The sequence below is a fragment of the Alligator mississippiensis genome, chromosome 8 (genome assembly GCF_030867095.1).
Source record: "Alligator mississippiensis isolate rAllMis1 chromosome 8, rAllMis1, whole genome shotgun sequence".
Lineage (NCBI taxonomy): Eukaryota > Metazoa > Chordata > Crocodylia > Alligatoridae > Alligator > Alligator mississippiensis.
Window position 1 is genome coordinate 29,227,328 of NC_081831.1, and position 12,633 is coordinate 29,239,960.

Consider the following 12,633-nt stretch of genomic DNA (forward strand, 5'->3'; position numbering starts at 1 on the left):
GGGAGAGGCTGGGAGTGGATGGTGTAGCCACTTCTGCAGTGCCAGTTACTGCTTCCACTCCCTCCTTTGCAACATTCTCAATCTGCTTTTGCCTGTGTCCTGCCCTGGGAATCCTCCTGGCCCCTGGTGACTCTAAGCTCCAAGCCCAACTGGAGCTGCCTTGCTTGTCATTTGGGAATGATTCCTTACACCAGCATCAATCCCTCCAACTTTGGAGGTAGCAAAGAATCCATTTCAGGTCTGTGTATTTTTCAGCTCATGGTTATTATAAGCTTTTAGTTAATTCTGTATGTCAGTAGAGAAAAGTACTGGCCTTGGAACCCAGGGATTCACATGTAAGAATAAAGCACCTGTCACCTGAGTTTACTGGTGTGTAAAGTTATTACTTAGCTATCCAGTAGCTGAGAATTACCAGTGTTATTTTTTTAGCATTGCAAAAGATACACTATGGTAGGTTGCCACATAGGGAGTTAATGCCACTCTCTATGCAGTTCAGAAACTGCTCTTGCTGACATAGTCGGCTAGAAGCATTCATTCTGAATATTTTGTCTACCTATCAATCACACTGAGATATAAAAGCAGCACAATTGATGGGGCAATCTGGAAAGATGCTGAGTTTCATGTCTCAAGCTCTCTAATGTTTTTGCTTGCTAAATAAAGTAGGGTTAAAGCTGCAATAGTTTTTACTACACTTGTATCACTATAGACAGGTGCTGGTATAACAGTTGCATCATATCAGGTTTTATCAGTATCACTGATATTTATACAGCTTATATCTTTGTTTACACCCACAGAACCATAGCCAAAAATGTATATGGATGCCTAACCACTTAGGCATTTGTAGAGGACTGGACTCAGTGTTCCAGGTATTCCTTGTAGTCCAGTGCTACCCATAAACAAATGAGGGGTTTGGTCAAGCCATTGTATATCAGTTTTCCCGTTCTAAAAATACAGTATCTACCATTGAATTGCTCCAGTGTCTCAGCTGCCAGAGGAAATGATTTTTTGTGAGACTCCAAACAAATTTTATGTTCAACAACATGGTACTCCATTAGGATTTCCATCTTGCATTATCAGTTCTGCTACTGGTAAGTCCCAGTAGAGTTGCAAATAATGTCAAATTGGGTACAACTAGATCATACACAATAAACTATATAAAGGACAGTCCTGTATTTATATAAAGGCTTGATGAAACTTCATTTTTGGCTTCTGTGTTTCTAAGTTGAAAGGAGGTGCAAAATGGAGAGAAGAGACACACTGTCCTCAGAGAGTGAGAGGACATGTTTACCGTGGGCCTTCAGGGTATTATTAGTACTAATGGAATATAAATGAGCAAAGGAAATTTGAGACTTATTATCAATGTAATGGTAAGCTCTGTCAGATGCAGTTCTGGAGGACCAATAGAAGGAGAGAGTCCTACAGTGATGTGAAAGGGACATGTGGAATATGGGAATTAATGTGTCTTTCTCATCTCCAGTTACTGTGATGCTGCCTTTTTCAGATTTATTTGATCTTCATGTCTCCCTAATCCAGTTATTTTTCTCTCTTTTTCAGGATTAAACCAGCTGCCTTTTGATCCTGCCAATAACAACGAACCTCTTCAGTTTACTAACACGACTGGCCCACTGCTTTCTGAAAGTGTGATTGAGAATGGAAGTGAGTCAAGCAAGAAGAGGAAGAGGACAGCCATCCCACCAGGTAAGGCAGATAGAAAAACAGCGTGTTTATCTGTGGAAGAGGAACTAAAGGAATCATCTGGTACTTCTCCTTAAAATGTCAAAGTAACATTCCTTTTAGTCCCTGCTGTGCCAGACATTCCGAGAGCTGGGAGATCAGTTTCCATCATTTGTCACTGGATAGCTAGAAATAACAGTCCCTGTCTGGTACATGCTCACAGCTGGATTAGTTTGCTCAAGTGCTAATTTCTGTTTATGATTCGACTGGTATGTAAAGTCTATAGCCCCTGGCTATCTGTGTATTACCTTTGTTTGCAGAGGCTTATTATGGAGTCATTGCATTCATAACAGTGGTCCTCTCCTGTAATCCAGTGATGCTTAACTTTCTAGCCCTGCGGGTTAAATCTAGCATGAGGTTGATGTGCAGGGTCAAACTGTGTGTGTGGTCCAGTGCACCAGCCCAGCCCTGTGCACCAGATCCAGCTGCAGCCTGACCCAATCGACAGCCCAGCCCTGTGCACCAGATATGGCTGCAGCCTGACCCCATCCACAGGATCTGGGTACAGCCTGACCCCATGTGCTGGCCTGGCCCCACGTGCTGAATTCAGCTGTGGCCCAACCCTGCGTGCTGGCCCAGTGCCACAACTCTGTTATCTGGCATATGGGGCTTTATCATTTGGTCCATGGGGCTTCCTCTGGGTCCAGAAATTTCACAGTATTGTAGCTGCAGGAATTAGTGCTGCCACCCTCTCCCCCACTGTCAAATTTCCAGATGTACTGTGGAGCCCCATGGGCTGGATGACATGGCCCCACAGGCCAGAGGTTGAGCACCACTGCTTTAATCAAAATGATGTAGTGTCTTTAATAGCTTTATCACAGAAAGACTTCGAATAAGTGGTTGCTCTTGTATTTTGGAAAACATAATAATGTCAAATTGTTAAATGTATCATAATGATCTAAAGCCAGAATAATAATCTATTAAATTATTATAATTGATATAGTGTCAATTTTATGGAAGCATATATTTGAGAAATTATTTTCAAAGAATGATTGAAAAAGGAAGTTGTTATGAGAATGTTGTGATTAAAACATTATAATCCCATCAAAGCGATTGACAGATCCTAGCATCTATCACTGAAGATGACTAAATCTCAGTCTGAAATAATATAAATTGATATATTACTGTGTAATTTTTCTGTATAAAATGTTTATATGTAGAGGAGAGCAAGGTACAAAGAGATAAGTGGGACAATCATGAAAACATGTAAGCCTATTGGGGATTAAGGAAAGAACGAGTACAGCATTGCAGTAGATGTTGTTCCACTGTCAAAAATTTGAGCTTCATAAGCAGGAGGTGTAAATGAGGAAACAGCTTTTTTTTCAGAATTATTTCAGAGACAGGAACTGGAAATATAATAACGAACAGAGAAGAAATAGAATGCTACCTTTGTGAATTAGTGGAATCATTTAAAAAAGACTTCAAAAGAAATTTGAATCTGAGACAGTAGTAAAAAGATGTTTTCAGATTGTTTTGAAATTCTGGAATATAGCATGGAATAATACAAAATGTGCTGAAAGTTTGAGACGTAATAATCTCTTGAGTGAAGACTGAACTATCTCCCTCTAATTCTGCAGCCCCATCCTATCAGATCTTTTATCCTTCTTCACTTCACTTCCTTCTCCTTTATTTTTATCACTTCTCATTTGATTCCTTTTGCACTTAACCAGAGGAAATTTGCCTGCAATGCACTTTCCATTCTGTAGTTCGCTCCCTTCCATAAATTGCACGTTCCTGTTGTATAAACTTCCCATCCATCTCTTTCTCCTGAATTCTGGCCCCTCCCTTCACCAGACTACTTTAACAGGCATTTCCTTTTAACTGTCTCCTGCAACAGCATGGGGGACAGTGTCTGCAGCTGTAGCCCCCTGCTGCCAAAGCCTGATGTCGGTGGGCTCCATCTGAGGATGAACAACCCCCAACATACTTACAGGCTTGGTGGCACCAAACTGACTAGCACCACTGCTGAAAGGGACCTAGGGGTAATAATAGACCATAGTATGAACATGAGCCATCAGTGCGATTTGGAACTTGCTGAAGGTGTGCTCTATGCCTTGGTGGTTGATGAAGACATTGAACAAAACTGGGTCCAGGACCAACCCTGAGGCTCTCCACTTGATACCCGCTGCCAACTAGATATTGAGCCATTGATTACTACCCTCTGAGCCTGAAGCTCCAGCCAGTTTTCTATTCACCTTATAGTCCATTCCACCAGCCTGTACTTCCTTAGCTTGTCTGTGAGAATGTTATGGGAGACCATATCAAAAGCCTTGCTAAAAATCAAGGTACATCACATCTACTGCTCTCCCCACATCCACAGAGCCAATCACCTTGTTATAGAAGGCAATCTGCTTGGTCAGGCATGACTTGCCCTTGGTAAATCCATACTGACTGTTCTTAATCACCACCTTTTCCTCCAAGTGCTTAGAAATGGATTTCTTGAGGATCTGCTCCATGATTTTTCTGGGGACTGAGGGGAGGTTGACTGGTCTGTAGTTCTGTGGATCCCCCTTTCTTAAATATGGGCATTATGTTTGTCCTTTTCCTATTATCTGGGACCTCTCCTGATTGCTCTGAGTTTTCAAAGGTGATGGCTGATGGCTCTGCAATCTCATCCTTCAGCACCCTCAAGTACATCCCGCCCGGAGGCAGGAAGCCACAGGGTACGATGTGTCCCCACCATTGTATGGTAATAGGCTATGCTACTACCCAAGAACTGGCCTAGGAGCTGCCTGCAAACTGCTTCCCCTGTCTGCAGCAGTCCCTGTTGGCTGGCTCCCTGGTCCCAGGCTCCCTGGTTGCCTGGGGAGTCTCCTTTTATACCCTTCTTGGCCTGGGCTGACTCAGCCCCTTTGTTAGGGCTTGTGTCAGGCCCAGGCAGCAATCCCACAACAATCACTCAGGCAAAACCTGATGACATTTAACACAATGACATGCAAGGTTCTCCACCTGAGGTGACAGAACCCACATCATACTTACAGGCTTGGCAGTGTTACACTTACTAGCACCATGACCAAAAGAGACTTGGGGGTCATGATTGACCCCAAGATGAACATGAGCTACCAATGCGATGCTGCAGCCAGCAAAGCAAATAACATTCTGGCTTGCATCTACCGACGCATCTCAAGCAAGACCCAAGAAATCATCTTCCCACTTTACTCCATCTTGGCGAGGCTGCACGTGGAGTACTGCATCCAATTCTGGGCTCCACACTTTAGAAAGGATGTGGAGAAGCTTGAGAGAGTCCAAAGGAGAGCCATATGCATGATTAGAGGTCAAGAGAGCAGGCCTTATGAGGAGAGGCTGAGAGGCATGGAACTTTTCAGCCTGGAGAAGAGAGGACTCAGTGGGGACTTGGTGGCAGCCTACAAGTATATAAGGGGTGTGCGTCAGGTACTGGGAGAATGTCTGTTCACCAGGGCACCCCAAGGGATGACAAGGTCTAGCAGTCACAAACAATTGGAAGACCATTTTAGACTGGACAAAAGGAAAAACTTCTTTACTGTCCAAGTCTTCAGAGTCTGGAATAGACTCCCCCCAGAAGTGGTGCAAGCACCTACTCTGGATTCTTTTAAGAAATGCCTGGATGCTTATTTTGCTGGGGTGATCTTACCCCAGCTGACTTCCTGCCCCTTGGGCAGGGGGCTGGACCTGATGATATTGCGAGGTCCCTTCCAGCCCTAATGTCTATGCAATCTTCCCATGAAGATGATACCCCTGTTGAGGTCACCTCTGCCAGATGACTTAGTGAGATTCTAACTCTAACGGTGAATACTCTGTATGTGACCTTTTGTCCATACAGGTGTCCTACCCAAAGGCCTGGAGTTGTTCCCAAGTCAACCTTGGCCAGTAAAATTAGTCTTTTTTCCAAGCTGCCCAATTCAAAATCTGTGGTTGCCTTATGTAGGGGTACACCGATAAAGAATTTTTTGGCCATTATTAATGAGTCATATTGGCTGATAGCAATCTGATTGCTGATATGCAAGCCCAGCAGGTAAGTGGCATGGAGGGATGAGGGATGAACTGGGGCTGGGGCAGGGGTGCAGGATGGATCCGTGAGCAGCTCATTCAGGGGCCACAGCTCCTGCCACTGTGTGCACCCCTGGGGGAGGCATGGGGGACTTGTGCCCCCGAGATCTGTGTGTGAGCCAAGGGTGTGCTGGGGCTGGGAATGGGGCTAGGCTGTTCCTGGCAGGGGGGTTGGGCTAAGGCTGCGCTTGGGGTGGGTGGTAGTGGTGCTAGGAGGAGAGGTTCGGGGGGGCGGCTACAGCAAATTTTGGGGCAGCTGCAGCCCTCCCATAGCTTGCCCTCTCAGTGCTGCCGCCGCTCGCCCTAAGTGCAGCCTCAGCCCAGTCTTTCCATTGGAAGAGCCTAGTGCTGACCCCGACCTCAGCCTACAGTGGCAGCCTGCCCTTGTCCCACACGTGCCTCCCCCAGGGGTGCGCGCAGCGACAGGAGCCACCCCCCGCATGAGCTGCTCACAGCTGTGTCCTGTGCCCTGCCCTGCCCCAACTGGGCAGCGCCTGCCCCAGCCCCAAGCCTGGCCCCTCCCTTACTGCAGGGGCCTCAATATGCCCTCCCCGCTCTCCTTCCCCCCACAACAGACTTAGCAGCTGGATGCTGCTCTCCAAGCTGCTGGGCTGTCCGTGTGCATGCTGTGGCTGCGCCCATACACACAGCATTTATTGGCAACATTATTGGCCACATCAGACAAAAAAAAGCTGATTGCTGACAGTGTGAATTTTCCTTTTATCAGTGCCAATACAAAATGTACTGATGTATTGGTGCATCTCTAGTCTTATGTAACTTGGATATAAAGAGAACTCTGGTTTATTAGCTACACAGGACAAACTCTGTAGAAGTTCGCTATACCTGTTTGTGGACATAGGGATCCAAAGGGTCATGTAAGGGTCAAAGACTGATCAGCTGGATTTCCATTTGTATTAAACTCCATGAACTGATAAAGGTGACCTCTTTGTCTGTGTAACAGGGAGCTTTCTCGGGGCCGATTGGTCATTGGCCCACCTGCCTGTTCTGGGCCAGCCACCCACCTCCTTACCAGCCACACCTTGTTGATACATAATTATGGTGTTAATTAGGTGGGAGGCTGCCCATTCTTGCCCCGATGCCAGGGGGCGCTATCTGCGGCTCCATTCCTCCCTTACGCCGCAGCCCAAACCTCGCAGATGGCATTCAGGTGACATAATTACTCCCAACCTGAGACCAGAGCAAACTGAGTCCAAAGTTAGGCTCCACGCACACTCATACCACCTCCCCTCTCACAGGAGGCCTCTTCCACTGCCTCTCTCTCACTGGGTCCTCTGGCATGCTGGCCATTACTGGGCCACACTCCACTATCCTGCTCCTACTTATGCGACCCCTCTGGGCCATCAGGCTTTCCTGCTCACATGCTGGCCTCGCCACGCAGTCCCTTCGGTTCCCACAAGTTCCCTTAATCCATGTGGTCCAGCCTTGTGCTGGACCCTGGGCTAATTCTGCCCCACACCCCTCACTGGGCAACTGCGCGTGCGCACGCACACACACACACACACACACCAATTGAACACAAAATTTTATTGATATATTTACAAATTTAAAATAATTTGGAAGCCTACCAGTGCCAAAATCACTATAAAAAAATAAACTCTAAGTACCTGTAAATTTTGGTATTTGATTTGGGTTTTTTTATCATGGAAAATCAGAGCTCCCCCTGCCCTCTTTGCTCACCAGGACACAAGTCCAGGCCCTTCACTTCCCACCCACAGCCCCCTGGGAGTGCTGATGCCCCTCATTCCCTACCCACAGACTCCCACCCCCATCCCTGCCAGGGGGGGCCCCCAGGTGCTAGGGCTATGGGGCCAGGGACCCAAGTCTGAAGCCCCCTAACCCCTGCCTTTACCTGTGGGGAGTTGCTCTCCAGACTGCCTGGCGGCCATATTGTGAGTGTGCACCTGCACATGGGGCCCCCAGCCTGCTCCCCCCAGCTCCTTGCAGGCTGGAACTCTGCCAGGCTGCAGGGAGCTCTTTGCAAGAGTGGAAAATTCATGTATTTCTCCATTAAAATGAAAAATCTGCGTTTTTTTCCTTTTTTCCATGGGAACTGGAAAATTCGTATCCTTGCTGATAAGAGTCCAAGTCCCTCCTGCAGGTTTTGTTGGCAGTGCTTTGGAGACACCTGCATAAGAATCTGTGTGGACAAGCACTGGAAGGAGAAAGGGAAGCTTACTACTGGTAACTGGAGTTCTTTGAGGTGTTTTCCACATACACGTCTGAACACCACTCTTCTTCCCATCTTAGAGACGGGTTGTACAGCAAAGCCCGCTTTGTCCATATTAACTTATTTCCAGCGTGTGTATTTCTAGGGAACTGCAGTATTTCTGTCGGGTTCTTACTTCTCTTTATGAAAAATGGAGTTATGTGGATCAGTTCAGTGTATTTTTAGCTGCTTCTGATTTTATTGTATCATCATGTTTCTTTTTAGGCTTTCCTAATTTCGTATTTCACACTGCAATGCAGTGCAGAGGTCACAAAAGACAAAGAAGAGACATTTCTGAGTTATTGAAGTGTCCAAAAAGACTGGAATTCTGTCATGTGTCTGACTAGAGTCTGTTTTAGAATAGAGTTCTCCTGTAAGTCAATTTTTTATGGTTTTGTTAGATTATTTGAAAAGCCGTTTTGGATAGAAACTAAGCACAAGGAATTTTAGCCTCAAAAAAATTCCTTTCAAGATGTGGAGAGAGCTGGAAGTAGGGTTTGAATAGGAGTAGCTGTTGTTGGTTTGCTTCCCCCCCCCCAATCAATGGCACTGTTGCCACATGCTTTCAGAATTGCTGGAATCCAGCAGCTCAGCAATCTTCATTAGCCATGTCACTCTCTTTTTTTCGCCTGAGTTACTAGAGGTCAGAATTCTCTTTTGGACCAATACAGTTGGTCCAATAAAAGTTATAATAAAAAATGCTTGCCTCTCACATTTCCTGGACCATCACAGCTACAACAGCATTGTAACCCTGCTACTTATGTGATCCTGTACCTGTTTTCTCAAATTCACATTTGAGGGATTAGAAAATACAGTTGAAAAGCCATTTTGGGTAGAATTTTGTTTCCCTTTGTGCGCCTAGATGGCAGTTTAGGCTAGTTGTATAAGTGACTTCCACACAGCTTGTGATTTTTTTACACTCTATTATCCATGTAGTGTGAATCTGTAAGCACATGTACATATATTGGATATGTGCAGTAAGTTACACATTGACCAGGCCAGTACATGGTTGCATATGCACACCCAGTGTACATGTAAGTGTAAGTCATGAAATTGTAGCCAAACAAAAAAAATCCCTGACTCATGAACATTACTGGAGAAAGAGGCCCCTCCCATGTTTAGCCCTCCACAACTGAGTTGTTAGAGCACTCACACAGGAAGCAACAGACCCATGTTCTAGGACCCTTTCTCCCAGAGAGGATTTGAATCTTGCATGTCACTGATATCCCAGCACAGTGTGCCAACATGCTAGTTAAGCACTTTTCAGGCTCTTTTTCAGTGCACCTTTTGAAACTGCCCTCCTGGACAGCAAAGAGAGGAAAATATGCAGGGTCAGGAAGAAAAGGACAGGCTAGAGAGTGTGTGGCTCAGTCAGATGCTATCCCTTTGAAAGGGAGCAGATCTTGTGGAATCTCGCTCCCAGTGAGGCAGAAACTTCCCTACTGCTGGCTCGGGTAAGGAGTCTGAATGCAAGTTTGCTTTCACCTCCTGAAGCACTGGCTCTGCCAGCTGGCCAAATGTCATAGCATGTGAGTAATTCAAGAAATTTCTTAGACATCAAAATCTGGTGGATTTTGGTGGAAACAAACATGAAAAAAGTCCTTTCTGCAAAATATTTTACAAGTAGGTAGTTTAAGGACTAATATGTAATATGAAAAGTGGGTTAACACACAGAGCTTGGCTTACATAAGCACAAAGATTGTATTTCTCTTGTTTGTATGTGCTGCAGTTGTGGTGCTGTTGCCATTAATAGAGAAAGGCAGGAATTTGGTAGTGATGGTTTGGATTTTGGCCTTCCTATGTTTAAACTGAGGTTAAGACTTTTAAGAGGAGGTGTTAGAGAGGCAGACTGGGATATGACTGGAAGCAGGGAAAGGGGATTAATTGTTCACCAGCCATGTTGTGATACTCACTGCACAAGTAGAGGTTGAAGCAGTAAGAGTTGGTGAGGCCATTTTTAGTGCAGATACTGCAGAATCAGCCTAGGAAATGCATGTGTCAGAAAAGAATGAACTGAGCGCAGAGCACCTGATTGTAAGAATTAATCAAGCTGTTCTTTCAGCAGATGGTGTTAGAAATCTAAACTTGGACTCTACGCCAATGGGCTTACCTATGTCAGATCCAGCTGCATGGGCCACTGCAATGAACAATCTAGGGATGGCACCAATGGGAATGACAGGACAGCCACTATTGCCTGGTATGTGATTTTACTGATGTCATGCCTGTCTTTAATATTCTAAATATTTCTTTGCAGTAAGGACATATTTAGAGTTTATCTCAGTGAACATTTATTTCCATCTTAAAATGCTCAGAGAGGGTAAATTTATAAAATTTACACATAGTTTGAGTTCATTATTTATTTATTATTGGCTTATTTAAAAATCAGTCTTTAAACTTGCTGGTTTCAAAAGAAGTTGCCATAAATGTAGATTGATAGACATTGAATGATATTTGAACTTCCTCAGCCTCCCCACCCATCCATGCTTCAGAACAGATACCAGTCAGTATTCATTATAAGTTCAGCAAGGGCTGTTGTGGATCAGGATTGAGAGGCATTAACATTGCTGAGTGTGGGGATCCTAAGGCTGCAGCAGCTATCTTTCCTCGATGGGTTACATTTATGCAGCGATTAACATATTAATTGCATCATAAATGGTAATACTAATACGTGTGCATGCAATTTAAGGCACCATAAAATGGGAAACCTTCCATAAAAATGATCTACATATAACATAGAGCATTTTATGGCTGGTTTGTGTGGCATCTTATGTTGAATATGTGGCAAATCTGGGGCTGGGGCCAACAATCAGCTGACTGTCAATTCTGGCCTGGGACCACACCAGGGCCTCAAACTGGCCCTGGACTTGCTGGCACCCAGCTTTCAACTTGCCAATGCAGGGTGATGATCCTGGGCTCCCCTTGCACTGGTAGGTAGGAAGGGTGCAGTTGGGATCTGAGCCTCAATCTCAAAATCATGCTTTCTGTCAAGCATGTATGGCAAGGCAGGAAGCTTGATTGTTGGGATCAGGGATCAGAGCCCGTTGCACCTTTAACCAAACATCTGCCATGGGCCTTTCACGCTGTGACAGAGCTGTTTATGTTGCTTGCTTCATCCTATCGCGCTGGAACTGTTCCAGTAATGGTATTAAGCTAAGTTAATTCTACACTGGGCAAGCTTGCAACTGGTTAGATACAAAGCAGAAATGAATAGGAGAGAACAGAGTTCTGAATATAGTATGGTATAAAATAGATGCAGAAACACTACCTCTCTTAATGATGCCTCCTGCACTTTACAGAACAAAGCAATGGTTTACTATGTCGTTGGTATTGTGTTCAATTGTAACATTCTCATTCAGCTTCCTATGTAATACGTAAACGTTTTTTTCTTCTCTCTCTCAGTTTTGCCAGACCTCCTTTTATTTCTTGGCTATGCCCATCTTCTCAGTTTTCCTTCCTGTCAGTGATCTGTTGTTTTTTCAGTGTCTGCCTCTTCTTTTCTTTCTCGCTTTCTGTCAGCTGTTCTCTGTGTCACCCAGTATAGATGATGGGCCTCAGAGCTACAGTTTGGTTGGCAGTCTATCTGTAACCCTTATTAGCAGGAGGAACGTGGAAGGATTCATGGACTCCTAGTTATGGTGTTGGCCATGAGCCCTACTCTAGGTCTCCAGAGTTCGGGTCTAATTCTAGATGTGGTGACTTTGGAAGGGCTAGGAAGCATCTTTTCCTGCTCTCTGCTCCCTGGGTCCACTCTAAATCCTCCCACCTCCCACGCCTAACTCAGCTAATGTGAGGGAGGTGCAAGGAGTCTCTATTCTCTCCCTTTTATATGAAGGATGAAGGAGTTCCCACCCTTTAAAGCTCCAGCACTACTTTTGCTGCAGTTTAGATCATTCTAAAGCATCAGGATAGCCAAAACGTGTTCCTATATTGTGCTCTTGGTTGAGCTGGCTGGGAATTTTTCAAAGAAAGAGGATTTTTTAAATTGGAAAATTTAACTTTTCCTGCTAAACAGGGCAATTTTTAGCAGGAACCTCCTCTATGTCCCCGATGGAATTCCTGCTGTAGTGATGGAAGCTATAGTGAGTGTGCCAACACCGAAGCTCAGTGAGTGTGCCAACACCATAATAGTGTGGTGTTTAGGTGCTCACCTGGGAAGTCTGACAACTGAGAGTATAAAGTTTTAGGCCCTTCTTGCATCTGAATCAGAGCAGGGGCTTGAACCCAGATCACCCTTAAATCACATGAATACCCTGACCAAAACAAAGCCTATTAGGAATTAGGGAGGTGGATTTCAATCTATTGGAACTGTTCCACTTAGTATAAAAAAAATTAAAGAAACCTTAGAAAAGAGAATTTGAACTTGGATTTCCCATGTTGTAGGTAAGAACCATAACCATTGGGCTGCTGGCATAACAGTTTATCTCGCTCTCTCTCTCATACTTTTATTTTTCAAAAAAGGTCTTGGTTTTGCCAAGATATAGTTCAGGAAGCTTTTCACTTCACAAAATTCTTGCATGGTTGGAGTACTGTTTCTTATCTGACTCTAAGCCTTGGAAACTCAGCACAGGAAGTGACAATGTCCCTGCAGTGACGGAAGAGATGGTGCCCTCCTCAACAGTAGGATACCCCTGCAGCTGTTTCTT

The 12,633-nt window shown here is 44.9% G+C and overlaps 1 protein-coding gene across 9 annotated transcripts in view; it reads left to right on the top strand.

Moving 5' to 3' along the window:
- Nucleotides 1-12,633, top strand: part of ENOX2 (ecto-NOX disulfide-thiol exchanger 2) — a 201,205-nt gene that overhangs the window by 83,178 nt on the left and 105,394 nt on the right. For 7 of the 9 annotated variants that reach the window (XM_014598592.3, XM_059732598.1, XM_019498135.2 and 4 more), the window contains exons 2-3: nucleotides 1,555-1,698; nucleotides 10,053-10,187. In XM_014598592.3, coding sequence (XP_014454078.1) covers nucleotides 10,091-10,187 — 97 coding nt within the window. In that variant the 5' untranslated portion in view covers nucleotides 1,555-1,698; nucleotides 10,053-10,090. The remainder of the gene's footprint in view (nucleotides 1-1,554; nucleotides 1,699-10,052; nucleotides 10,188-12,633) is intronic. The other 2 variants (XM_014598586.3, XM_059732597.1) reach the window with 2 other exon arrangements.